A 26,981-nucleotide genomic window follows, 5' to 3' on the forward strand; every position below is an offset into this window, starting at 1 on the left:
TCATTATATATTACATTTTATGCACGACCCCCTATTCTCCTATTCTGTCAGCAACTATTCAATGGCAACAGTTCAAAGGACAGCGCCGAGTGGAATATGAACAGATCATTCAATTGTTGAGATAAAAACTTTTTGAGATAAAGGACCCATTTTATCGTTACAAGAAACTAATGAGGCCTTTGTTGCATGTGTTACATATCCGTAAGATTGGAACTATTAACAACTTGAAGGCGCAAATTAAAATTAAATACTGCCTACAAACGACACACACCAGGAATGCTGATTTCAGTGGTAAAGGTAGGAACCCGCTATGCTGTATATATGGTTGCGCTTGGTGTCATCTCTCTCACAGTAAATAATCTCTTTTTCTTCCAATTAATATCCTTTACGGAAAGAGCATTTCTATACTAAGCTTTGTGTAAAGGCAACATTTAAGTGCAAAGTAACTCATTCAAATTCTGTAAGACTATATCAGAGAATAATCAGGTTCATTAATGATTAATACACATATAAATCAGCTTTAATTGAAAAGTACCAATACAAACAAAATTTCGTGTTTAAAATTTATTCTTTCTTTTCACAATTTTGTCAAACATTGTTCACAATGGAGTCAAAGGAAATGGCCATTGTTGAAAACTCATTGCAAAATGCAATATGCCAATATGGCGGAAATCTGAGCTTGGCAACAGTCAAAAGTAACGCGCCAACTTGTGATCTGGCCGATGGCTACCAAAACAACCAGGCTGGTGTCCCACTATTAAAAATTGGTGACAGTGGTGATATAACTAATCATGATGATACTTTTATGATGCCCAAAGACACACTTTCTCAGTTCTCACTGGGATACATTTTTCCAAATAGTGAAACTGAAGCAAGCAACAGTGAAACTTCCGCTGACTATGTCACAAACACAAGAGCAGAAAACAGTTTGAAAAAGCAATGTAAATACTAGTGATACCCACAATTTGACACAAGTCATGCAACTAATAATACAACAGTTTACACAGCAGTTCACAAGCCCTGCACTGCAAAATCAGGCACTTAAGGATTTTAAGAATAGCATTAGTCAACAGTTCAGTGAGGTGAGGTGAGGTGAACTATACTCACTGAATTATCCATTAAGTTCACAGAGCCCGCTAAAGCACTAAAACAAGATATAATTACTGACATGTCCCGCAATATATAAGGGTTGGAACTTTAATAGTGACAACTATTTATTCACAACGATACAAAAAGAGTTACATGTTTGCACCTGTTACTATCCTTCAAAGTAGTCATCAGCGTTGTGTAGAACCCATTGCCAGGAATACTTATCCACAAATGCTCTCTCAAACTGTTCATAATAGTGGCAACATCCCGCCATGTCCGTAGCCCATTGCAGAATATCACCCAGTGTGTATCCAACAACAAACCTAATCTTCTGGGCTGCAATCCAGGTACAAGGTAAAACATTTCGAAATGATCTGATAAAGACCACAGGGTGTGTTCTTTTCCCTTCAGAAGTAACTATTGGAAACTGTCTATGCCTAAGTAATCAATCATCTACAAGTAATACTGAAAAACACGCTGTGCTGTCAGTGACAGGCATGTTTATGTTCGCTTATGGGATAGCACATGGCAACTGCGCTTGCTAGACAGGTGCAACTGCTGGCAAGTGTTGTTGCATTGTGCAACCTTCACTATTTTCCTTCAACGGGCTAACCCCATATTGTGGGTAGCCAGTGAGGGTATCTAACTTCTCTAAAAACATAGATTTGTTTATGGTCATAAGTTGTTTTGGAATGTCAGTAGTTTTGGCAACACTGCCCGTAACCTTTCCTCAGCTTCCTTTAAACCAGAGTCTATTTTAGCTAGAAGTTGACATTCTTTTTCTTTTAGAGCTTCTTCTACAGTATGTACATAAATTCTGCATTCTGACACTACCTTCTCAGCAAGGGAGCTGCCCTTATCCAGCATCCCCTCTTCAGCTTTTTCAGTTATTTCCTTTACAACTGCACATAACTTATCGATCGGTTTTTGACTAATTCTGACTCTAAACTTAACTGTCCTTCTCCTAGACTCAACTTTTATTCCTGTAGGTAGGTTTTTGCGCATGTCTTGCAGCTCGCTGACTGTGTTTGTGACTTTTTTACCAACGCATCCACTTGGGATTGCGTCTCCTGAATTGAATATGAGAATATGCTTCACAAAGGTTTTGCAACTCACCTGCAAGTTGTTCCTGTTTACAATCTACAGATGTTACCTTTTACATTAATGTATATATTATGCAGGACATATCTGCAATTATTTCTTGTTTTAGTAATTAACCAGGCTCCTTGAACTTACTGGATAATTCAGATATATCAGTGTGTATAGTTTTGCTTACCTCACTGAACTGTTGACTAATGCTATTCTTAAAATCCTTAAGTGCCTGATTTTGCTGTGCAAACTGTTGTCCTGTATTTTCCTGAGGTCGTGTGAACTGCTGTGTAAACTGTTGTATTATTAGTTGCATGACTTGTGTCAAATTGTGGGTATCACTAGTATTTACATTGCTTTTTCAAACTGTTTTCTGCTCTTGTGTTTGTGACATAGTCAGAGGAAGTTTCACTGTCGCTTGCTTCAGTTTCACTATTTGGAAAAATGTATCCCAGTGAGAACTGAGAAAGTGTGTCATTGGGCATCATAAAAGTGTCATCATGATTAGTTATATCACCACTGTCACCAATTTTTAATAGTGGGACACCAGCCTGGTTGTTTTGGTAGCCATCAGCCAGATCACGAGTTGGCGTGTTACTTTTGACTGTTGCCAAGCTCAGATTTCCGCCATCTTGGCATATTGCATTTTGTAATGAGTTTTCAACAATGGCCATTTCCTTTGACTTCATTGTGAACAATGTTTGACAAAATTATGAAAAGAAAGAATAAATTTTAAACACGAAATTTTGTTTGGTTCTGTACTTTTCAATTAAAGCTGATTTATATGTGTATTCACCATTAATGAACCTGATTATTCTCTGATATAGTCTTACAGAATTTGAATGAGTTATTTTGCACTTAAATGTTGCCTTCAAACAAAGCTTAGTATAGAAATGCTCTTTCCGTAAAGGATATTAATTGGAAGAAAAAGAGATTATTTACTGTGAGAAAGACGGTGCCATGTGCAGTCTTACATACAGTGAAGCAGCATCCTACCTTTACCGCTGAAATCAGCATTCCTGGTGTGCCTCGTTTGTAGGCAGTATTTAATTTTAATTTGGTCCTTCAGGTTGTTAATAGTTCCAGTCTTACGGACATGTAACATGTGGTGTTGCCGCCAGACACCACACTTGCTAGGTGGTAGCCTTTAAATCGGCCGCGGTCCGTTAATATACGTCGGACCCGTGTGTCGCCACTATCAGTGATTGCAGACCGATCGTCGCCACACGGCAGGTCTAGAGACTTCCTAGCACTCGCCCCAGTTGTACAACCGACTTTGCTAGCGATGGTTCACTGACAAAATACGCTCTCATTTGCCGAGACGATAGTTAGCATAGCCTTCAGCTACGTCATTTGCTACGACCTAGCAAGGCTCCATGTTCAGTTACTATTGATATAGTGAATAATGTACAGTCAAGAGCGATGTTCACCAGTTATGGATTAAAGTTAAGTATTCCACCAGCTACGTCTGTTTTTCTAAATTCTAATTTCCTTGTCCTGTTCCAGACCTCACGCCAGCCTGTGTGAGCTAAAACGCGTGCCTTTCGGCTTCCTCTAGTAACCCGGTGTTGGCTCTCCTGCCAACCCACAACATTGGTGACAAGACAATACCTCGTTCGTAACTACACTGCCCTGATTTACTTGTGTAATGGCTTCACCACCATCTCCATATGTACTGTCCGAATTTTATTGCTTACCGAATCAGCAGACTCGGGCCTTACTGGATGCCCTTGGACAGCTCATCCAGGGTCAACGTGCAATGCAAAACGATGCAGCTGCCGCCGCTCAACCGCTAACGCAGCCACAACACGCAGTTGCACCAACTTTTCCTCCTTTTGATGCTGCACTGGAAGGCTGGACGGAGTGGTCACGCCAATTTGGATTCCATCTCGCCGCCTACAGAATTCAAGGTAACGAGCGGCAGCCTTTTTTGTTGTCCTCCGTAGGGGTTCACACATATCGTGTGATAGTCAAATTATTTCCCCAACGCGACGTAGCAACTCTGTCCTACGACGAAATTTTGTCTGCATTAGATGCATATTTCAAAGAATCAGTCAATGTAGTTGCCAAACGGTATACCTTCTTTCGTACAAAACGTACGGCAGGTCAGACTAATAGGGAGTGGGTTGCAACCTTGCAAGGCCTTACTAGGGATTGTGCTTTTGAGTGTCAATGTGGACTCTCTTATTCAGATACTATGGTACGGTGATGCAATTGCACAGAACATTTCTGATGTTCGTATAAGGGAACAGATTTTGAAACTAGTCAATCCCTCCCTTCAACAAGTGATGGACATATTGGATCGGCAGGACACACTTGACTTTGCTCAAGTATCATTTGAAACTTCGCCACCCGTGTGTCAGGTTGACCGGCCCGCCGGGCGAGCTGCACTGAACAGTAAACAGTCCTCGCGCCCGGCCGCACCGTTGCCGCCAGGCTCTCAGCCACGTGTACCGCGCCGGCAAGCAAATGCAGTGCTAAAATCATGCCCGCGGTGTGCTACTAGACATTCGCATGAGAATTGCTCGTCACGCCAAGCTATTTGCTTTTACTGTAATAAAAAAGGACATGTTCAAAGTGTTTGCCAGAAAAAGCTCAGATCGGAAGCTCAAAACCATTCCAGGCCCTTTGCTTAGCGCCGGAATCGGAATCGAACCAAGGATACTCCGGCTCGCGACACTTTGCCCATGGAAATTCATATAGTTCATGCCACTCCGCCCAGTGCCACTCTCTCTAACAGTGACTGTGTTTGTCCCACAAATAGTGTGCGTCGACATCGCTGGAACTCCCGTCAAGTCGCAAGTGATTTTGTACCAGTGTCAGTTCACGCTGCACGAGACAGTCGCTCTTGTCGTCAGCAGGGCAATAAACTTTTTGTGGACCTGGAAATTAACTGCAAAGTGATACCATTCCAGCTCAATACCGGGGCTGCAGTTTCACTGATCAATCAAGACACTTACAAATTGCTGGGCACACCTCCGTTGCGTGCTGCAACTGTTAAGTTAACTACCTATTCAGGTCACAAGATCCCTGTGTTAGGACAGTGCAGCCTTCTTGCAACATACAAGGGACAAACAAAACTTGTGTCATTTTACGTCCTTCGTTCTTCTTCTGCAGTGAACTTGTTTGGTTTCGATTTATTTCAGTTGTTTAACTTGTCTATAGTAAATCAGGTCCTATCAGTGAACCAGACTGTGCCTTCCGACAGTGTTTCTTGTCTGTGTGACAAATTTGCAGACATTTTTGCACCGGGCCTCAGTTGTGCTAATAGCTATAAAGCACATTTGGAACTGAAAGTAAATGCGCAACCGAAATTTTTCAGAGCGCGCAATGTTCCCCACGCATTGCGTGATGAGGTCGCAAAAACATTACATGATTTGGAATCACAAGGTGCAATTGAACGTGTGCAGGCTTCTCTCTGGGCATCACCCTTAGTAATTTTGCCAAAACCTTCGGGAAAATTGAGACTTTGTGTGGACTTCAAGGCAACAGTGAATCCACAACTAGTGACTGCAACTTTTACTTTACCCCGCCCGGAAGATCTTTTTGACAAACTGTGCCCGGGTAAATATTTTTCGAAGTTGGACCTAGCAGATGCGTACTTGCAAATACCGGTGGACGAAGAATCCCAGCGCGTTTTGGTGGTAAACACGCATCTTGGTTTGTATCGATTCAAACGACTGCCATTCGGGTGTGCATCCGCCCCTGCATTGTTTCAGCAATATCTGCAAACTGGTTGTGCGTTGGTCCCTACTGCAGCAAACTATCTGGATGATATTGTGATCTCCAGAAAGATGGAAGAAGAACATTTAGCCAATCTCAGACCATTATTTCAGGTCTTGCGACAAAATGGTCTTCGCTTGCGGAAGGACAAATGTGTGTTTTTTTCTCATGACTTACCCTACCTGGGACATGTACTCAATGCCCAAGGCATACATCCCAGTCCCGAGCACCTCCGTGCCATACAAGACTTGCCTTCGCCGCAGAATTTGAAGCAGCTACAGAGTGCGTTGGGAAAAATTAACTATTATCATCGCTATGTTCCACAGGCCTCTTCTATTTCAGGTCCGCTTCATCGCTTACGCCGTAAAAGTGTTCCGTTCGTCTGGACGACGGAATGCGAACGCGCCTTTCGCCAGTTGAAATCGGCGTTGCTTTCTAATACTTGCCTTATGCCATTCGATTCCCAGAAGCCCCTTTTGTTGATGGTGGATGCATCGGATTTCGGGATCGGTGCTGTGCTTGCGCAAAAAGATGGATCGCACGATCGCCCTATTGCCTTTGCGTCCAAATTGCTCTCATCTGCGCAAAGAAATTATTCACAGATCGAGAAAGAAGCATTGGCTCTCGTATTTGGTGTTACAAAGTTTCATGATTTCTTGTATGGTCATCACTTTACCATTATCACAGACCACAAACCTTTGACATCGCTTTTTCATCCGACCAAGCCTGTACCTCCATGTACAGCACAGAAATTCATTCGCTGGTCTATTTTCCTTGCGCATTACCGCAACGATATCTTGTATCGGTCCACTGCTAAGCACGGAAACGCCAATGCGTTGTCCTGTTTGCCTGTTGCTGAGGATAGAGCATTCGATTCCTCCGAACTTGCTTGCATGTTCATTGATTCGGAAACCGATGACGTGGTCGAATCGTTTCCGATTGATTTTCGTCGTGTAGCTACAGCCACAGCTGCCGACCCTGTCCTTGCTACCGTTCTGCGTTTTGTTGCTACACAATGGCCCTTGTCAAAGTCACGGATCAGGGATCCGTTGGTTCGCCGATATTTTGCTCACCAGGAGAGACTTTTTGTACGACGTGGTATTTTGCTGTTCCGTTCAGATAATGATCAGTCCAGGGTCGTGGTCCCATGTTCGTTACAGTCCTCTGTCTTACAGCTTCTCCACCAAGGACATTGGGGTATAGTGCGAACGAAACAACTTTCTCGTCAGCACTGTACTTGGTTCGGAATCAATGCCGCGATTACGAATCTGTGCTCTTCTTGCACGGTGTGTGCTGAACAACAATCAGCACCACCGCGGAAATTCTTTGCATGGCCAAAAGCCACTTCCCCTCGGCAATGCTTACACCTCGATTTTGCTGGTCCATTCTGGAATGCTCGATGGTTGGTTGTGGTAGATTCATTCAGTAATTTTCCTTTTGTTGTCCGGATGTCTCTCACGACGTGATCTGCCACCATCCAAGCATTATCTGCTATCTTTTGCATTGAAGGTCTTCCACAGACTATTGTTTCCGACAATGGCCCACAATTCATGTCCGCAGAATTTCAGTCCTTCTGCAAGGCCAATGGTATTCAACATCTGACGTCCGCGCCGTTGTCGCCACAGTCAAACGGTGCCGCTGAACGATTAGTCAGGACTTTCAAGTCACAGATGTTGAAGTTGAAAGCGTCGCATTCTCGGGAGGACGCGTTATTGCTCTTTTTGTCCTCGTATCGCTCTCAGCCCCAAGATGGTCGCTCGCCGGCTGAGTTGCTTCACGGTCGCCCTCATTGACCCTTGATGTCTTTGCTCCGTCCGCCGCATCAGGTTCCTGTGCAGCGGCAGACACCTGCTTTTGCCCCAGGCGACGTTGTCCACTACATCTACATCTACATCTACATCTACATCTACATTTATACTCCGCAAGCCACCCAACGGTGTGTGGCGGAGGGCACTTTACGTGCCACTGTCATTACCTCCCTTTCCTGTTCCAACCGCGTATGGTTCGCGGGAAGAACGACTGTCTGAAAGACTCCGTGCGCGCTCTAATCTCTCTGATTTTACATTCGTGATCTCCTCGGGAGGTATAAGTAGGGGGAAGCAATATATTCGATACCTCATCCAGAAACGCACCCTCTCGAAACCTGGCAAGCAATCTACACCGCGATGCAGAGCGCCTCTCTTGCAGAGTCTGCCACTTGAGTTTATTAAACATCTCCGTAACGCTATCACGGTCACCAAATAACACTGTGACGAAATGCGCCGCTCTTCTTTGGATCTTCTCTATCTCCTCCGTCAAACCGATCTGGTACGGATCCCACACTGATGAGCAATACTCAAGTATAGGTCGAACGAGTGTTTTGTAAGCCACCTCCTTTGTTGATGGACCACATTTTCCAAGCACTCTCCCAATGAACCTCAACCTGGTACCCGCCTTACCAACAATTAATTTTATATGATCATTCCACTTCAAATCGCTCCACACGCATACTCCCAGATATTTTACAGAAGTAACTGCTACCAGTGTTTGTTCCGCTATCATATAATCATACAATAAAGGATCCTTCTTTCTATGTATTCGCAATACATTACATTTGTCTATGTTAAGGGACAGTTGCCACTCCCTGCACCAAGTGCCTATCCGCTGCTGATCTTCCTGCATTTCGCTACAATTTTCTAATGCTGCAACTTCTCTGTATACTACAGCATCATCCGCAAAAAGCCGCATGGAACTTCCGACACTATCTACTAGGTCATTTATATATATCGTGAAAAGCAATGGTCCCATAACACTCCCCTGTGGCACGCCAGAGGTTACTTTAACGTCTGTAGACATCTCTCCATAGATAACAACATGCTGTGTTCTGTTTGCTAAAAACTCTTCAATCCAGCCACACAGCTGGTCTGATATTCCGTAGGCTCTTACTTTGTTTATCAGGCGACAGTGCGGAACTGTATCAAACGCCTTCCGGAAGTCAAGAAAAATAGCATCTACCTGGGAACCTGTATCTAATATTTTCTGGGTCTCATGAACAAATAAAGCGAGTTGGGTCTCACACGATCGCTGTTTCCGGAATCCATGTTGATTCCTACATAGTAGATTCTGGGTTTCCAAAAACGACATGATACTCGAGCAAAAAACATGTTCTAAAATTCTACAACAGATCGACGTCAGAGATATAGGTCTATAGATTTGCGCATCTGCTCGACGACCCTTCTTGAAGACTGGGACTACCTTTTCCAATCATTTGGAACCCTCCGTTCCTCTAGAGACTTGCGGTACATAGCCGTTAGAAGGGGGGCAAGTTCTTTCGCGTACTCTGTGTAGAATCGAATTGGTATCCCGTCAGGTCCAGTGGACTTTCCTCTATTGAGTGATTCCAGTTGCTTTTCTATTCCTTGGACACTTATTTCGATGTCAGTCATTTTTTCGTTTGTGCGAGGATTTAGAGAAGGAACTGCAGTGCGGTCTACCGCCACTATCAAGGGTCACGGCGTTGGATTGCAGGGCGCATTCTTCGCTGCCTCGGCCGCTCTATGTATCTGGTTTTGGGGGCCTCTGGTGAGGTGCGATGGCATCTCAATCAGCTGCGCCTCTGTCGTCGCACAGGATTTGCTGCGCCCCGTCTGCTTTCAGTGACGGTGCCATCCGGTCAGCGCCCTGGGGACCCAGCTACTGGCTCGCCTCGGCCCCAGGTGTTACCGACGCTGCCTTCCATTTTGCCCCATGGCGACGCGCCGCCACCGCCGCCTGTTCTCCCACCGGCGACGCCCGCAATGGACACGTCGCTGCAACCGCCGGGCACCTCCCTGGGTCACGCACCGCCGATCGCTTCCCGTGACCAGTTGTCCTCCGACATGGAACTCTTGCCCGCTCCAGACCATATGTCGTCTTCGCCCATCGGGTGCCCCGGCCCGATGGAGGTCGACCCTTCGGCCCCTCCTGTCTCTCTGCGGGCGCATACACCGCATGCTGGCGTGCACCCTGGAGCAGGTTTTCAGGCGTTTCCTAGCTCCCCGCGGTCCGAATGGCAGGGTGCGGGTGGCACAGCCTCGCCTGTTGTTAGGCTCCCCACCTCGTTGCATACGTCAACATGGGGTCCTCCCCACGGCGGGCGGAAGCCTTATGCCACAACCATACGCCGCTTTCAACCGCCAGACACCACACTTGCTAGGTGGTAGCCTTTAAATCGGCCGCAGTCCGTTAGTATACGTCGGACCCGTGTGTCGCCACTATCAGTGATTGCAGACCGAGTGCCGCCGCACGACAGGTCTAGAGAGACTTCCTAGCACTCGCCCCAGTTGTACAACCGACTTTGCTAGCGATGGTTCACTGACAAAATATGCTCTCATTTGCCGAGACGATAGTTAGCAGAGACTTCAGCTACATCATTTACTACGACCTAGCAAGGCTCCATGTTCAGTTACTATTGATATTGTGACTAATGTACAGTCAAGAGCAACGTTCACCAGTTATGGATTAAAGTTAAGTATTCCACCAGCTACGTCCGTTTTCCTAAATTCTAATTTCCTTGTCCTGTTGCAGACCTCACGCCAGCCTGCGCGAGCTAAAACGCGTGCCTTTCGGCTTCCTCTAGTAACCCGGTGTTGGCTCTCCTGCCAACCCACAACATAACACATGCAACAAAGGCCTCATTAGTTTCTTGTAACGATAAAATGGGTCCTTTACCTCAAAAAGTTTTTATCTCAACAATTGAATGGTCTGTTCGTATTCCACTTGGCACTGTCCTTTGAATCGTCGCCATTGACTAGTTGCTGACGGAATAAGGGAAAAGGGGGTCGTGCATAAAATATAATATATAATGGAAATTGATTAAAAATTGCTGCTTAAATAAATAAAAATAGAAAATCTTAAAGAATAATTGAAAAAAATTTGGGAAGTACTCATATCCTGAGTGAACTTTAGCTAGCATTAATATCAAAGACCTTCAATATTCAATACATTATTAGATTAACATTTGTAAATTATGTTCATCCTTTTCTTGTTACCACTATTCTGCGTAGAGATTGGTATGACAATACTGATTCCAGATCGCCACTCCTCTTCTCAAGCAAATTATTCTTGTTACCTTCATTCTCCTGATGGAGGATTCTCAGCACATCACGAAATAATGAACAGAATATTACTGTGCAAATAAACTTTGCTATCCTGATAACTTTGCAGTATTACTGTTACACAGAAAGTGGTTGAAAACATTCGCATTGCAATATTTTAGTAATGTCTGATATGTATAATATCTGTTAACTATATAAAATTCCACTGATAGATAGTTATTGGCACATTTTATCATAACAACGTCAAAGAGGTATCAGTGAAAATAGAAGACTGGTATGCACATATTTGCCGTCTTACTGGCAGATAGCATTAGCGAGCACATTACTTTTAACTACAAAGTTTACTTTAGCAAATGTTCACATACTTTCCTTAATTATTACACCAGTTTCCATCGACTAGTCATTACTAATAGCCTATAAATACTTCCTGGCTGATGGCTTTGTCAAAGTGTGCTACGAATCAACATTTCTACAAGTCTTCTACTGGAGTACTCTAGAACAAGTCTCATGGAAATTCTGACCCCTCGCATGCTTTGACACAGCCACTGGCCACGAAATATTTATGGGCTATTGATAACGACTAACCAAGCCAAAACTGATATAGATATTAAACAATTTATGTGAGCACTTACTGAATAAACTTCATTGTTACTATAATGACAGTGATGGTGAAGTCTGCAACTACCTAATGCTGCTGACATGCCAGCACGAACTTGATCAATTGTCTTTACTCAAGAACAACATTACTTCTTATTTTTGCAGCTCACCGATGTACAGAAGACACGCCATCATTTCCTAGTATGGCAACATTTTTTGCCTATAGCACATTTTCAACAATAGTTGATTGTTTACTACTTCAGTAACCTCCTCCACCTCTTCCCAAATATACACATCTACAGCTTTACATTCTTTCTCCATTATTCTATTGAGAGATGATATCACAGAAAAAATAGGACAGTGACATTTTATGTATGAAATCAGTTTCTTAAAAATATGAAAGTTCCCAAGAAAATGGGTGACTGTGTAACAATTGGCACTAACAAATTGATACTACTACTTTTTACTTAGCAAGAGAAATATTGCAATACATTATTAAAAACCATCATGTTAAGAAACCCAAAGAACAGATTCTTCCCTTGAATTACTCAAAGTATGAGGAGCTAAATGCTACAAAATTTAATGAGTAATGAACTTAAACTTAATTACTTATTGTGTATTTCTGAATCATAAAAACTACACTGAAGGACATGTTGGCTATATTGTTCTTGTTAATATACACTGGTCATTTAATATTTACAGTACATTTTAATTATAGAGGGTGTCCATAAATTATGAAGCACTTACTTTTTGAAAGCAAATTGTACATCATATATTGCTCCAACTTTTCCCTTTAAGTAGGGTACACTTGCTGTAAAACCCTTGGTGCGTGGTGTCAAATGATGCTTTAATTCAGGCAAGCCTTTTTCCCTTGCAAATTTGAGGCTATTTACATGCTTTTCTGGTGTAAAACGTGTTCCTTCAGCAGTCAGCAATAGCTAAAAAAACAAATAATAAACATGCTCAAAATCTTAATTCTGAATGAGCCAAACACAATGCCGCCGGGATAAGAATCTACAACAGAACATCTTCTATTGCAATACAACTGCACACCTGCTAAAACAATCCAGCTGTACATTCAAGAAATTTCCACGCACGATATAAACCATGTAAAGTTCACAAAGCACAATTGCTGCCTGTAAAAAATTGAGATATACAGTACCATGAAGAAATGTGACAAGCTGTGCTCAGTACTCTCACTTCCCATTCGAGGTGGTGTGCCGAATTTCATAAACATCAAGCATCACAACAAACACATTAGTGTATCAGTCTGAGAGTGAGTATGGCATCAATTCAAGATAGGATATGTTATACTACTCACAAACTTAGATGTTATCTCATCAGCCCTGTGGAAAAGGTTTTTGCTAAACTTCCTTCTGAAGCAGTTTAGGATGTTAGAGGGGAAACATGATGTGCTTTCAAATATGCCAAAGCAATGAAACAGAACATCTTAAAACAAGAGGCAGTGGTCATGCAAAACTGAGGATTGATGATGATAATGTAATCTTTCCAGTAGACAAAGGCAATGCAGGAAAAGATGCAGTATCTACCTATAGAAGATACATGAAGAATATATAGTAGAGAATGGTGATATTTCTCAGACATGTTTATCGACAGGGTGAGGTTACAAAGGCTAAGAGGTACTGGAGATACTGGAAAAAATTGCAGAGAGCCATGTACCATGCAATGAAAGAGTGCCTGATCCAATACAATGGCTTATGGAATGAGCCTTGGATGACCACACAGTCTTCAGGAATAAGTCCATCAGTGTTTCTGATGAAGAAAATTCAGGCTGTTAACAGAATATTGTGTTTGCCCGCTATAACACTGTAGCTATTCCCCAGAGAACTCTAAGATACGATACGCACCTAGAAAAGCTGAAGAATCAAGTAAAGATGTAAACTGTATTATACTCAAGACCAACAGAATTATGAGATATATATGCTTAATACCATATAGTACTCCCCGTCACTCCAATACCAGAGTCAACACACTGTGGTACTAACTCCATGAAACGCTGAAAGCATTCGAAAGGTATTTGATCCATGACCTCAACTGGCACCCACAAATTGTGGAGACTGGTCGGACTTGGGTCCTATACTCGAATCAATGTAACAACATCCGTTACAGTTGCAGTGGGTTGGCCACAACAGCTTCACACACCTACACCAACCACTCATGTAACGCAATTCTTTAAACATTTCTTATAGTAATGTCTCTGGTGTCACAGCTAGTGTTTTCACCTACAACCATTATCGCTGTGCATCGGAAAACATGCAACAATACTGCTACCTGTTAGGGATCTTCTTACGCTGACACGACTATAGGCTTGCACATCTTGCTGGATAAGACTGAGTGGAGTCGAGTCCTACCTTGCATATTTTGCCGAGTGGTATCCTGGATGTGTTCAGTACGACTGACACTAAATAATCTGAGGCTCCACACAAGCTTCCTTATAGCTGTTGAGAGTTTCTCCAATTGTTTTGACTCAGTCTGGGAAAATGGGATGTTGCATTGTTATGTTAAAGGAGCAGCTAATGGCTTGGCTCTGAGCACTATGGGACTTAACATCAGAGGTCATCAGTCCCCTAGAACTTAGAACTACTTAAATCTAACTAACCAAAGGACATCACACACACCCATACCCGAGGCAGGATTGGAACCTGCAACCGTAGCGGTCGCGCGGTTCCAGACTGAAGCGCTTGGAACCGCTCAGCCACAACGACCGGCGGAGCACCTAATCGTCACGGTATTGTAACAGATGCACATGATCTGACAGTAGATTCTTGTTTCTTTTGCTAATGAGAGAAATTGCCAAATTTATCAGAAGCCCTATTTCAAAACAAGTAAATACATCCCATATAAGAATACATCCACCACCTACCTGATTGGAAGCCTTTTGGCAATCAGAATACATATCTTGCCTAGTTTATACACTTGCATGTTGCAACAAGCAAATACCAACATCACAGAGCCACCCACTTTTTACTATGCCTTGAAGACTGAATGATAGTTGTTCCAGTGCCCTGTATTGCACAGTAAGCAGAGGTACATGTGAAGGACAATTATTTCTGTGCTCCATAGAAAGGTAGTGATTCTGAATGGTACAGTGCTTGCAATGATCTGGGATCCCATCAATGTACGTGGTGCACATCTCGTGTTATATCTTGCCATCAAGAGATAGTCGATGCGGAGTCAACAAAATAAGTGAGAAAGTCAATCTGAATTCTGTAAAGTATGAATTTTCTTATTTTTTCATCCATATTTCCAGGGCACTTAAGGATGACATGTCTTCCATGGTTAGCAAACATTACATCTACCGGGATGGCACACCAAAGTAATATTGGCTGCTTTTCTGTGGGTATAGAAGCTCTGGACTGTGACATTCTGGTGTGGAAGAGCACTGAATTTGTTGGCATCTGCCAGCAATTAAAATATTTTTCTTTTTTTAAATATAAGAAAGAAAAGAAAAAGTAAGAATGGGATATAGAGACAGTTCAGGTTTGTATCTGCAGTAAAGACAGCTGGTGACTGTTTTGTGATGCATAATGAAAACTAACAGGAAATATTTCCTGAATGGTTACAGCAATTTTATTGTAAATGCAACACTGCAGTCTTCACCGATGGTTCTTGGGCACTATTGAAATGCCAAGTGATATGTTGTATTGTAACCTATCTATTCATTATTTCAAACTGTGTAATCTATGACTAGTTTCCCCAACAGTTGCCTCAGGCAATGCTGGTGTTTTCCAACCAATGTGCACTGGCTGCAACAAGCAACCATCATTTATTGGAATACCAAAATAGCAAGCCATGCACTGACCAGTGGACATGCCCTCAATATTCTGCAACTTTTTTCCACGAAGTGCAGCTTCAAGCAGCATATATTCTGTATAGTGAGAAACCCAAGTCTCTCACACGCACAGACAATCAGTAACTATTAAGTCCCACAGAAGCACAGACTATCAGAAATGCAATTCCAATTGTTCTGTTTTTATTATTTTACCAGGTAGTGTGTTTTTTTTTTTTTTTTTTTTTAATCTGAATTGTGTGTGTGTGTGGGGGGGGGGGGGGGGGGGGGCGTACGCACGCAGTGTTCAGTAACATACATAATGTGTTGAACCCCACCACAAAAAAGCTATATAAGATCATGTGACCAAAAAGAGAAGCAATTTGAAATGCAATCAATATAACTGATAACTAAGAGAACCAACACCACTAAGAACTTGCTTTAAGTGTGTGGATAGAATAGAAAATTTCCGGGTGTTCAGTGGCACTTTTGTCAGTGTCCTTTTACAATATGAACTAAATGCTCAGTGAGACTCAAGTCTTCCCTATTTCTAATCTTCCTGGGTAAAGACACATGATTGAACTTAAGAGATTGGCAATGATAATGCAATGATTGCTTAGCTTCAGCATAAATAGAGTAAACAACTCTATTGCATTAAGCATAGATGATAAATCTGTGGACTGTGTAATAAATACCTATAATTTTAAGGAATGGACACTTATTGTTAGTTAACATGGAATAGGCACAGAATGATACTGGCAAAAAGAATGTCTTCAGTATGTTATGTGCTTAGGGGTCTTAATATCACTTTAACAGTCAGTGTCTTGTGGTCACATTTTACATCTACATGCACTAAATTCTTACGTAAGGGATTCCTTTCTGGGGACTGAAGACACAAAACATGGACACAGTTTTTGAACTGCAGAAAATAGTCATAACAATAATAACTGTAACTATTACTCAGACTCCCTGTAAGGAGCTAATTAAAAACTTTGGTATCTTTCCTGCACAAAGTAAGTACATCTACCAATCTGTGGTGTGTTTCAGAGTAGCAAAAGAGCCAGTTTGGAATTACAGCAGAGTCCCGCTAATCCGAATGTTCAGAGTCCCGCTAATCTGAACCCCAGTAATCCGAACATTCAGTTAAACTGAACAATCAGTTTTAATGTTTGCAGTATGCCCTGGTTCATTTGCTGTAGAACTGGTGTAACATTCGGCGGCAAAAACTTCACCACAATTTCTGCATCCCATAATGGCGTGTTATCAATCAAAAGAATTGCACGCGAAGACGAATGATTTTCCTTAGAAAACCTTCAAACAGAGGGAACAAACTTGCCGTGAAACCATTCTCTGAACAGCTTACCATCCATCCATGCTTTTTTCTGGTTGCAATAATATATGGGCATGGACTCCATGTTGCAGTTTTTAAAACATCTGGGCCTAAGCAGATTTGCCGATCAGCTTAAAGGCAGCTTGTGATTATCAGCAGCATTGCTGCACACTAATAAAGTCACACGATCTTTGCACATTTTAAAACTAGAAGCATGGTCTTCTGGTTTTGATGTCAGGCTTTTAGTTGGCAATGCCCTAAAATTAAGGCTGGTCTCATTAGAGTTATAAATTTGTTGGGGAGAATACTTTCCCTCCCTCATTATTTTTTCAAACTCACCCAACTTTCCTTCACTGTACCATGGTCAGAAGAAAACTCATCTCCAGTAATTGTTGGCTGACTGAGTCCATGACGCTATTTTGAATCTTGTCCAACCAACCCGTACTCGTACTAAAAGACTCATCACAATTTATTAACTTGTTCAGGTAAACAGCCTAACATAACCAAGCACTTTGTGAGCCAACTGGCAGTGCACTGACCTCAGACACTACAAAGGTCTCAACAATGTACAACAACAAGGGCAGGGAGTGAGAGTGAGCCATTGTTCCCACACTTGTTCCCATGATGTACATACTTATCTGCTTGGTATACTTAATTCTAGAAACTCGTCACCGTAAGTTCGGCTAATCTGAACAAATCGGTAATGCGAACAAGGTCTGGTCCCAATTCGTTTGGATTAACGGGACTCTACTGTACTTTTACCCACGAAAAACAAACAAAAAACTCAAATCAGCATTTTACATGAGGGTATAAAATCTTATGATTAAAAAAAGTAGATTACTTCGAGTACAACACCGCCTTGTCGCATATCAATATGTGATCAGGGTACACTGCTTTCACAAGGAAGGGATGTGTCAAGTTGTAAAATGTGTGACAAAGTCTGTTGACTCAGTTTTTCAGGTGGACTGAGAAGCGTAGTTGAATATGGTGGGAATGGAGTCTAGAGTTGGTGCAAGAGAGACAGAAACAGGCTCTAAGTCCAGGAGTCACCCGTGGGTGTCATTGTGTGCAGCATTGAAGAATGAAACTATGTTTTATATTACTAGTTACCTGAAACAAATAGTGTGTGATCAAGGAATGTTATAAAATAGGGACTCTCCAAATGAGGCGGTGCACCTGTTAAGACACTGACCTCACATTTGGGAGTATATAGTTGCTCTGTCAAACCACCCTGATTCGGGTATCTCATGGGTTTCCTGGGTCACTGAGGCAAATGCCACGATGGTTCCTTAATCAAGATCATGTGACGATCATTTGTTTTACCCTCTCACGTACTACATGTCCTATGAACGCTGTATATATATACTGTATGTTGTATACTTTGACCTATTCGTTTTCATTGTATTACCTTAACAAATCCTACATTATAAAAGTGTATGTATGCATGTATATCCCACATCTTCAACAACATTGGACCGATTTCAACCAAACTTTGCACACATGTCACTTTCTGTCTGGAAAGGACCACTGTGGAGATAAAAACCACCTACCTCTCAAATGGGTGGGTGGGAAAAAGAAGCATGGCTCACGAGATGCAAACAGCCAGACTGTATTCAACCAGTATTTGAGAATCGGAACACTTAATGACTTGCAAACAACTTTAAACACAATTTCAAACCATTGCCAGACTTTTTCTCGTTGACATCCCATGAAGTAGCGAAAGAAAAAAGTTTACTGAATGTACCTCCAAAATTATACCGTTGTATGACAGATAGTTGAGGAGATATGAGGTCATAAACACTGAGCTGCGTGAAAAGTAATTTGCTAGACACAGGTGAAGTATGAAAATATATATGCGTGAAATATGTTAAATACAAGTGAAATATATGTGACGTGTAATACAAAGGGTAAAAAAGCTCCTCCTAACCTCTGGATCGATTTAAACCAAATTTGGTACATTCCTGTGTTTGATGTGTAACTGCCAGAAGTTTCAGCATTGTATGTCTGTTAGTTATTATTCAGTGCTGTAATGAATAGTACATTGTGCCACACACTTTGCAAATTTCGAGATGGCTGAATTAGAGGAGCAACATGTCTGCATTAAATTTTGCGTGAAACTCAAGAAACACTTTACAGAACTATACCAAATGATGTACGAAGCCTACGGTGATGAGTGCTTAACTCATACTCAGTGTTAAAAATGGTTCATATGGTTTAAAAAAAAGGCTGGACGGAAGTTAAAGTGGACCCTAATTCAGAACACCCTTTGACATCTACTGACAATGCTCATGTCAGGGATGTCGAGAAAATTGTGTGTGACAATTGAAAACTGACTGTTTGAGACGTTTTTTTTTTTTTGTTTGTTTAGGGCGCAAAACTTCTATGGTCATTAGCGCCAAGTCTGTGACTTAGGAAACAGTAAAAAGCCGAAATTGAAAACCAGCAGCAATGGGAACGAAAGTCATAAAATTGGAGAAACTAAAAGCAGAAGGAAGGCTTAAAAATCCACTACAGAAAGGGGTTGGTTGTCCCCAAAAATAGCTTCAAATGACTGACGTCATTTCACTGGCACTAATAAACTTGAGAACGCGGTCGGCTGAGCGCGTGTCATCTGCTAAAATCGACGATATATCAGGCGATAGCTGTAGACTGGAGCGTAAAGGATTAAAATAGGGGCACTCAATTAAAAGGTGTCTTACCGTCCACAGCTGAGAGCAGTGGGGAAAGAGTGGGGGAGGATCGCCGCTTAAAAGATGTCGATGGCTAAAAAGACAGTGCCCTATCCGGAGTCTAGTTAAAATTACCTCCTCCCGACGACGCGTTCGGGAGGAAGAGGTCCAAGCACAAGGAAGAGCTTTCACGTCCCGCAATTTATTATGGGTAAGTGTCGACCAATGCGTGTGCCATAAATGAACAACACGTCGACATAGAACGCTCCGTAGATCGGTGAAGGGAATCGATTGAATAGCTGGCCGAGGAAGAGAGACTGCAGCCTTGGCTGCAATATCGGCCGCCTCATTTCCACAGATACCAACGTGTCCCAGGAGCCAGAGGAACGCCACCGAGACGCCCCCCAGGTGGAGCAAGCGCAGACAGTCCTGAATCCGGTGGACCAGAGGGTGCACAGGATAAAGAGCTTGGAGACTGAGGAGAGAGCTGAGAGAATCTGAGCAGATAACGTACTGTATCCGCTGATGGCGGCGGATGTAGTGGACAGCCTGGAGAACAGCGTAAAGCTCCGCAGTATAAACCGAACACTGGTCGGAAAGCCGAAAGTGATTTGGGGTGTCGCCAACAATATAGGCACTCCTACACCTAACAATGTTTTCGAGCCGTCGGTGTAAATAAATGTGGCGTCCGTCATTTGTGCACATAGAGCAGCAAATGCCCGATGATAAACAAGTGAAGGGGTACCATCCTTGGGAAATCGACAAAGGTCACGGAGCAGGCAGATCCGGGGACGGAGCCAAGGCGGTGCTGTACCCCAAGTTGTCAAGAAGGTTTTAGGAAAGCGGAAGGAAAGAGAATGGAGCAGTTGACGGAAGCGGACTCCCAGTGGTAGTAGGGAGGAGGGGCGGCCTGCATACCCTACAGCAAAAGGAGGCGTCGAAAAAAATGTCATGGGCTGGATTAGCAGGCATGGAAGACAGATGGCTAGCATAACGACTCAGAAGGACTGCTCGCCGAATGGACAGCGGAGGTTCAGCAGTCTCAGCATAAAGGCTTTCCACAGGGCTGGTGTAAAAAGCTCCAGACACTAAACGTAATCCACGGTGGTGGATAGAGTCGAGACGCCGAAGAATAGACGGCCGAGCAGAGGAGTAGACTATGCTTCCATAATCCAATTTCGAGCGCACTAAGGCGCGATAGAGGCGGAGAAGGACCACTCGGTCCACTCCCCAGGAGGTACCATTCAGGGCACGGACGGTGTTGAGGGATCGCAGACAGCGAGCCGAAAGATAGGAAACGTGGGAGGACCAGCACAGTTTTCTGTCAAACATAAGACCTAAGAATTTAGCAACGTCTGAAAACGGAAGGTTGACAGGACCTAGATGTAAGGAGGGCGGAAGAAACTCCTTACGCCGCCAAAAATTAACACAAACGGTCTTACTGGGAGAAAAACGGAAGCCGGTTTCAATGCTCCAAGAGTGGAGGCGATCGAGACATCCTTGAAGACGTCGTTCAAGAAGGCTGGTGCGTTGAGAGCTGTAGTAGATCGCAAAATCGTTCACAAAGAGGGAGCCCGAGACATCAGGAAGGAGACAATCCATAATTGGATTGATGGCAATGGCAAACAGTACAACACTCAGCACTGAGCCCTGGGGTACCCCGTTTTCTTGGGAGAAAGTACGGGAGAAAGTAGTGTTCACCCGCACTCTAAATGTGCGCTCTGCCATAAATTCGCGAAGAAAAAGGGGCAGCCGACCTCAAAAGCCCCAAGAGAACAGTGTGCGGAGGATGCCTGTCCTCCAACAGATATCGTATGCTCTCTCCAGATCAAAAAATATTGCTACTGTTTGGCGTTTCCGGAGAAAATTGTTCATGATATAAGTGGAGAGAGCAACAAGATGGTCAACTGCAGAACGATGCTTTCGGAATCCGCATTGGGCAGGTGTTAAAAGACTGCGGGATTCCAGCCACCACGCTAAACGGTAATTCACCATACGCTCCAAAACCTTACAGACACTACTCGTGAGAGAAATGGGGCGATAGCTAGAGGGGAGATGTTTGTCCTTTCCAGGTTTCGGAACAGGAACGACGATAGCTTCCTGCCATCGTCTGGGAAAGGTACTGTCGGTCCAAATTCGATTATAAAGGCGAAGGAGGTAACGCAGACTATGGGTTGATAAATGCAGCAACATTTGGACGTGGATACCATCCGGTCCTGGGGCGGAGGAGCGAGAAGAAGAGAGTGCATGTTGGAGTTCCCGCAAGGAGAAAACAGTATTGTAGCTTTCGCGATTTTGAGAGGAGAAAGCAAGAGGTCGCACTACCGCTGCACGTTTCTTCGGGAGAAACACTGGCGGGTAATTTGAAGAGCTCGAAATCTCAGCAAAGTGTTTACCCAAGGAGTTAGAAATTGCGACGGGGTCCACTAACGTATCACGCGCGACAGTGAGCCCAGAGACGGGGAGAAACTAGGCGCGCCTGAGAACCGTCGAAGCCGACTCCAAACTTCCGAGGAGGGAGTGAAGGTGTTAAATGAGCTAATAGAGAATTTCCAGCTTGCCTTCTTGCTATTGCGGATGACACGACGGCATCGCGCTCGGAACTGCTTATACCGGATACAGTTGGCCAAAGTAGGATGGTGGCGGAAAACGCGGAGAGCATGTCGCCGCTCACGTATTGCATTACGGCATGCCTCATTCCACCAAGGAACTGGGGGGCGCCGGGGCAATTCGGAGGTGCGTGGTATTGAATGTTCCGCAGCTGTAAGAATAACGTCGGTAATATGTGTGACCTCATCGTCGACGCTGGGAAAGTGACGGTCATCGAATGTCGCTAGAGACGAAAAAAGTGTCCAATCGGCTTGGGCAAACTTCCAGCGTCGCGGGCGCATGTAGGGCAGTTGAGGCTGCAGTCTAAGGACACATGGAAAGTGGTCACTCGAGTGTGTATCATCAAGGGCGAACCATTCGAAGCGCCGAGCTAGCGGAACAGTACCGACCGCAATGTCCAAATGAGATAATTTGTCGTGGAGCCAGACAAAAATGTAGGGACCCCAGTGTTGAGGCAAACTAGATCTGCTTGGTGGAAGACGTCCAGCAATAGCGAGCCACGTGGACAAGAATGTGGAGATCCCCAAAGCGGGTGGTGGGCATTGAAGTCCCCAACCAGCAAATATGGGGGTGGAAGCTGACCAAGAAGATGAAGGAGATCAGCTCGTGCCATTGGTGTGGACGATGGAATGTATACAGTACAAAGAGAGAACGTGTATCCGGAAAGGGAAAGACGGACGGCGACAGCTTGGAAGGAAGTGTTTAAATGGATTGGGTGATAATGCAGAGTATCATGGAGAAGAATCATGAGATGTGCTGGAGTGCCTTCAACAGAGAGGAGATCATATCGGACGGACTGAAAATGAGGGAGAACAAAGCGGTCATGGGGACGCAGCTTTGTTTCCTGAAGACAGAAGATGACCGGTGAGTAAGATCGTAAGAGGATCGACAATTCATCCCGATTGGCTCGAATACCGTGGATATTCCAGTGGATAATGGACATAGGGTGAACAGAAAATGGAGGAATGTGACCAAGGTCGCTGTCAGCTCAAGGACTGCTCTGAGCTTGCGACCGACAGCATGGAATGGCATTCAGCCGAAGGCAGAAGATTCTGATCCAAAGGTTGGTCAGGAGCAGCTCCTGCCACCAGCGATCGGCCGGTTGAGTGGCCGCCAGCAGTGCGCCTCGGCGACACAGAAGACGGCCGAGGGCGATTTCCGCCAGGTGGTGCTGTAGATGGGACACGCCTTGGTGGAGAAGGAGAGGAACTGGGTTTCTTTGTAGCCTTCTTGGAAGTATGATGTTTAGAGGAAGGAGGAACCGATGGTTGGGAAGTTGCCGTACGTAAAAACTCTTCACGAGTATGCTCTTTTTTCGAAGTCTTGGTGTCTGACTTTTGGGCTCGAGATTTAGCAGAACTCGACGAAGGGTGAGCCGTAGAGTGGGCAGGCGAAAGTGGTGAGGTTGAACGGGCGATCTTTGCGCTGGCCGATCTGACGACCGTGGCACTAAAGGTGAGGTCGCAAGTCTGCGAGGCCGCCTCCTTTGTTGGCCGAGGAGAAGCAAGGACAGTGCTGTATTTTCCTTTCTGAGGCACGGTGGGCTGTCGACTGGCGAATAATTTTCGAGCAGCAAAGGTCGACACCTTTTCCTTTACTCTAATTTCCTGGATGAGCTTTTCGTCCTTAAAAACGGGACAATCTCGAGAGGAAGCAGCGTGGTCACGCATAAGTTGATGCAGCGAGGGGATGGAGGTGGACAAGCACCCTCATGGTCATCCTTGCCACACGTAACACATTTGGCCGGATTGGAACAGGACTGGCTGGTGTGATTGAACCGCTGACACCGATAGCAACGCGTAGGGTTTGGGACGTAAGGGCGAACGGAAATTATCTCATAGCCTGCTTTGACTTTCGATGGGAGTTAACTTTGTCAAATGTCAAGAAGACAGTGCGGGTTGGAATGATGTTCGTGTCAACCCTTTTCATAACCCTATGAACAGCCGTTACGCCCTGGTCAGACAGGTAGTGCTGAATTTCTTCGTCAGACAATCCATCGAGGGAGCGTGTATAAACGACTCCGCGCGAGGAATTTAAAGTACGGTGCGGTTCCACCCGGACAGGGAAGGTGTGTAGTAGTGAGGTACGCAGCAATTTTTGTGCCTGGAGGGCACTGACTGTTTCTAACAACAGGGTGCCATTCTGTAATCTGGAACAAGACTTTACAGGACCTGCAATTGCATCGACACCTTTCTGAATAATGAAAGGGTTGACCGTGGAGAAGTCGTGACCTTCGTCAGACCGAGAAACAACAAGGAACTGTGGCAACGATGGAAGAACTGACTGTGGCTGAGACTCAGTGAACTTACGTTTGTGAGCAGACATAGTGGAAGGTGAGGAAACCATTGCGGAAGAATCCCCCATGATTACCGGCGTCTCCGATGGTGCGCTCCTCCCTTGTGGGGGCCCTCTCTGAGGGCACTCCCGCCTTAGGTGATTGTTCACACCTCAGGTCACACCTCCCGACAAACGGATCCCTTCCTGGGCCTGGCCATTACCAGGGGGTACGTACGTGTCCTACCTGTCTACCCGGGGCGGGGAATTACGCGTTACCCCGCCACCGGCTACGCATGGAAGTGCGTGGGTCGGCCTTCAGACACGCACAGGGAGGAAGAAAGAAAGGGAAAGGAAAGAAGAGAGGTCTCAAACGCCACAGCGGAGAAAAGGGTAAAGAGAAGAGGTAAGGAAAAGAGAAGGACAAAGGAAGGATGAAGACATACAAGCAAGGAAGGCGAAGAATGCGGTACATTTACAAGCGTCCGTCTCCGGACGTAGGCACAAACCATACTCCCAGAGGGGTGAAAGGGAAGGAAAGAGCCAGAGGTGAGGGAGGGAGGGGGGGGGGGGGGGGCGAAGATGGGGGATGGGGAAGGATGCGGAAAGGGAAGGTATGCAGCCCGGAAAGGAAGGAAAGCCACATTAGCTCGGGGTCCCATGCTCGCTACGCACGTATCCACAAAAGAGTTGTGGATCCCCTGGGGGGTCTGAGAGATTGTAGAAGAATGTAGCATATCTGTTGGATCATGTCATGAGATCTTGACACAGTGCTCTTGGAATGCATTGTGTTGCCGCCAACTTCGTGCCGCAGCTCATAACGCAAGACCAGAAGGACCTTCAATTCCCAATCCATGAAGAGCTTTTGAACTGCACAAATGAGAACAATGCTTTCCTTAAGAGAATCACAACTGCTGATGAGACATGAGTCTATGGTTATGATGTGGAGACCACTGTTCAACGTTCCCAATGCATCGGGAAAGTTGCTCCAAGACCAAAAAAAGCTCTTCAGGCCAGGTCAAACATCAGAACCACTTTGACAGTTTTTGCTGACTATGAAAGATTAGTTCATCACGCATTCCTGCCACGACAAACTGTTAATCGATGGTATTATCAGGATGTGGTGAGAAGTCTGCAAGAAAATGTAAAAAGGAAACGGCCTGAAATGTGGCACGATAATGCATGGCTCTTGTATCACAGTTACGGGTCTGTACATTCATGCATGCTGGTGCGTGATACTACACAAGAAACAAGATCACTGTTCACCCTCACCCTCCATACTCTCCAGATATGGCCCCTACAGACTTTTTTCATTTTCCAAAGAGGAAAACCCTGAACAATAGATGATATAAAACAAAATTTGCAGATGGCTGAATCAACTGTGGGTGGAGGAACGTATTTTGAAGAAGATCAAGCACAACAAGTGAAAAGTAAAAAGAAAAACAAATTTGTAAATGAAATTCCCGAATATTTTGAACAGACTTCATCTATTACTTCTCTATTACATAATATTTGGAAAAAATACTGTGGTAATAAGAAACAGCAACGTCGTATTTGGAGAGGGGGGGGGCAAGAGGGGGGAGGTTAATAACATGGAGAGAGAAAAGGGAAGAAGGAGATGAACAGGAGAAGGGCAGGGGGGGGGGGCGGGCAGAGCGCGAGCGCGGGGGCGGGGGTGGGCAGAGCGCGAGCGCGGGGGGCGGGCAGAGCGCGAGCGCGGGGGCGGGCAGAGCGCGAGCGCGGGGGCGGGCAGAGCGCGAGCGCGGGGGCGGGCAGAGCGCGAGCGCGGGGGCGGGCAGAGCGCGAGCGCGGGGGCGGGCAGAGCGCGAGCACGGGGGCGGGCAGAGCGCGAGCACGGGGGCGGGCAGAGCGCGAGCACGGGGGCGGGCAGAGCGCGAGCACGGGGGCGGGCAGAGCGCGAGCACGGGGGCGGGCAGAGCGCGAGCACGGGGGCGGGCAGAGCGCGAGCACGGGGGCGGGCAGAGCGCGAGCACGGGGGCGGGCAGAGCGCGAGCACGGGGGCGGGCAGAGCGCGAGCACGGGGGCGGGCAGAGCGCGAGCACGGGGGCGGGCAGAGCGCAAGCACGGGGGCGGGCAGAGCGCAAGCACGGGGGCGGGCAGAGCGCAAGCACGGGGGCGGGCAGAGCGCAAGCACGGGGGCGGGCAGAGCGCAAGCACGGGGGCGGGCAGAGCGCAAGCACGGGGGCGGGCAGAGCGCAAGCACGGGGGCGGGCAGAGCGCAAGCACGGGGGCGGGCAGAGCGCAAGCACGGGGGCGGGCAGAGCGCAAGCACGGGGGCGGGCAGAGACAGGTGGAGTAGGAGATGGGCAACCCCTTATCACCAGTGGTAGCCAACCTTTTCATGAAAAGGTACGAAGAGGAAGCACTTGCATCAGCCATTTACCAACCCAAGTGCTTTCTCAGGTATGTCGATGACACGTTTGTCATTTGGCCCCATGGCAGGGAGAAGCTAGATGACTTTTTGGAACATCTAAACTCACGCCACCCAAGTATAAAATTTACTATGGAGCGAGAGAAGGATGGGCAGCTCCCATTCTTGGATGTCCTGGTCAAGAGGAAGGCAGATGGCACTCTGGGGCACAGTGTGTATCTTAAGCCCACCCACACTGACTTATACCTTCAAGCCAGTAGCTGCCACCACCCGGCACAGAAGAATGGAGTCTTGAAAACATTAGTTACATTAGCTACGGAAAGTCTGGCCACAGAGATACAAC

The 26,981-nt window shown here is 45.3% G+C and overlaps 1 protein-coding gene across 2 annotated transcripts in view; it reads right to left on the bottom strand.

Annotated features, from left to right (window-relative positions):
• The window catches only part of LOC124712551 (1-acyl-sn-glycerol-3-phosphate acyltransferase gamma-like), an 82,583-nt gene that overhangs the window by 19,168 nt on the left and 36,434 nt on the right, over positions 1-26,981 (bottom strand). For both annotated transcript variants that reach the window (XM_047242861.1, XM_047242863.1), the window contains exon 5: positions 12,321-12,511. In XM_047242861.1, the coding sequence (XP_047098817.1) occupies positions 12,321-12,511 (191 nt within the window). The remainder of the gene's footprint in view (positions 1-12,320; positions 12,512-26,981) is intronic.

The sequence above is a fragment of the Schistocerca piceifrons genome, chromosome 8 (genome assembly GCF_021461385.2).
Source record: "Schistocerca piceifrons isolate TAMUIC-IGC-003096 chromosome 8, iqSchPice1.1, whole genome shotgun sequence".
In the NCBI taxonomy this organism is placed as follows: Eukaryota; Metazoa; Arthropoda; class Insecta; order Orthoptera; family Acrididae; genus Schistocerca; species Schistocerca piceifrons.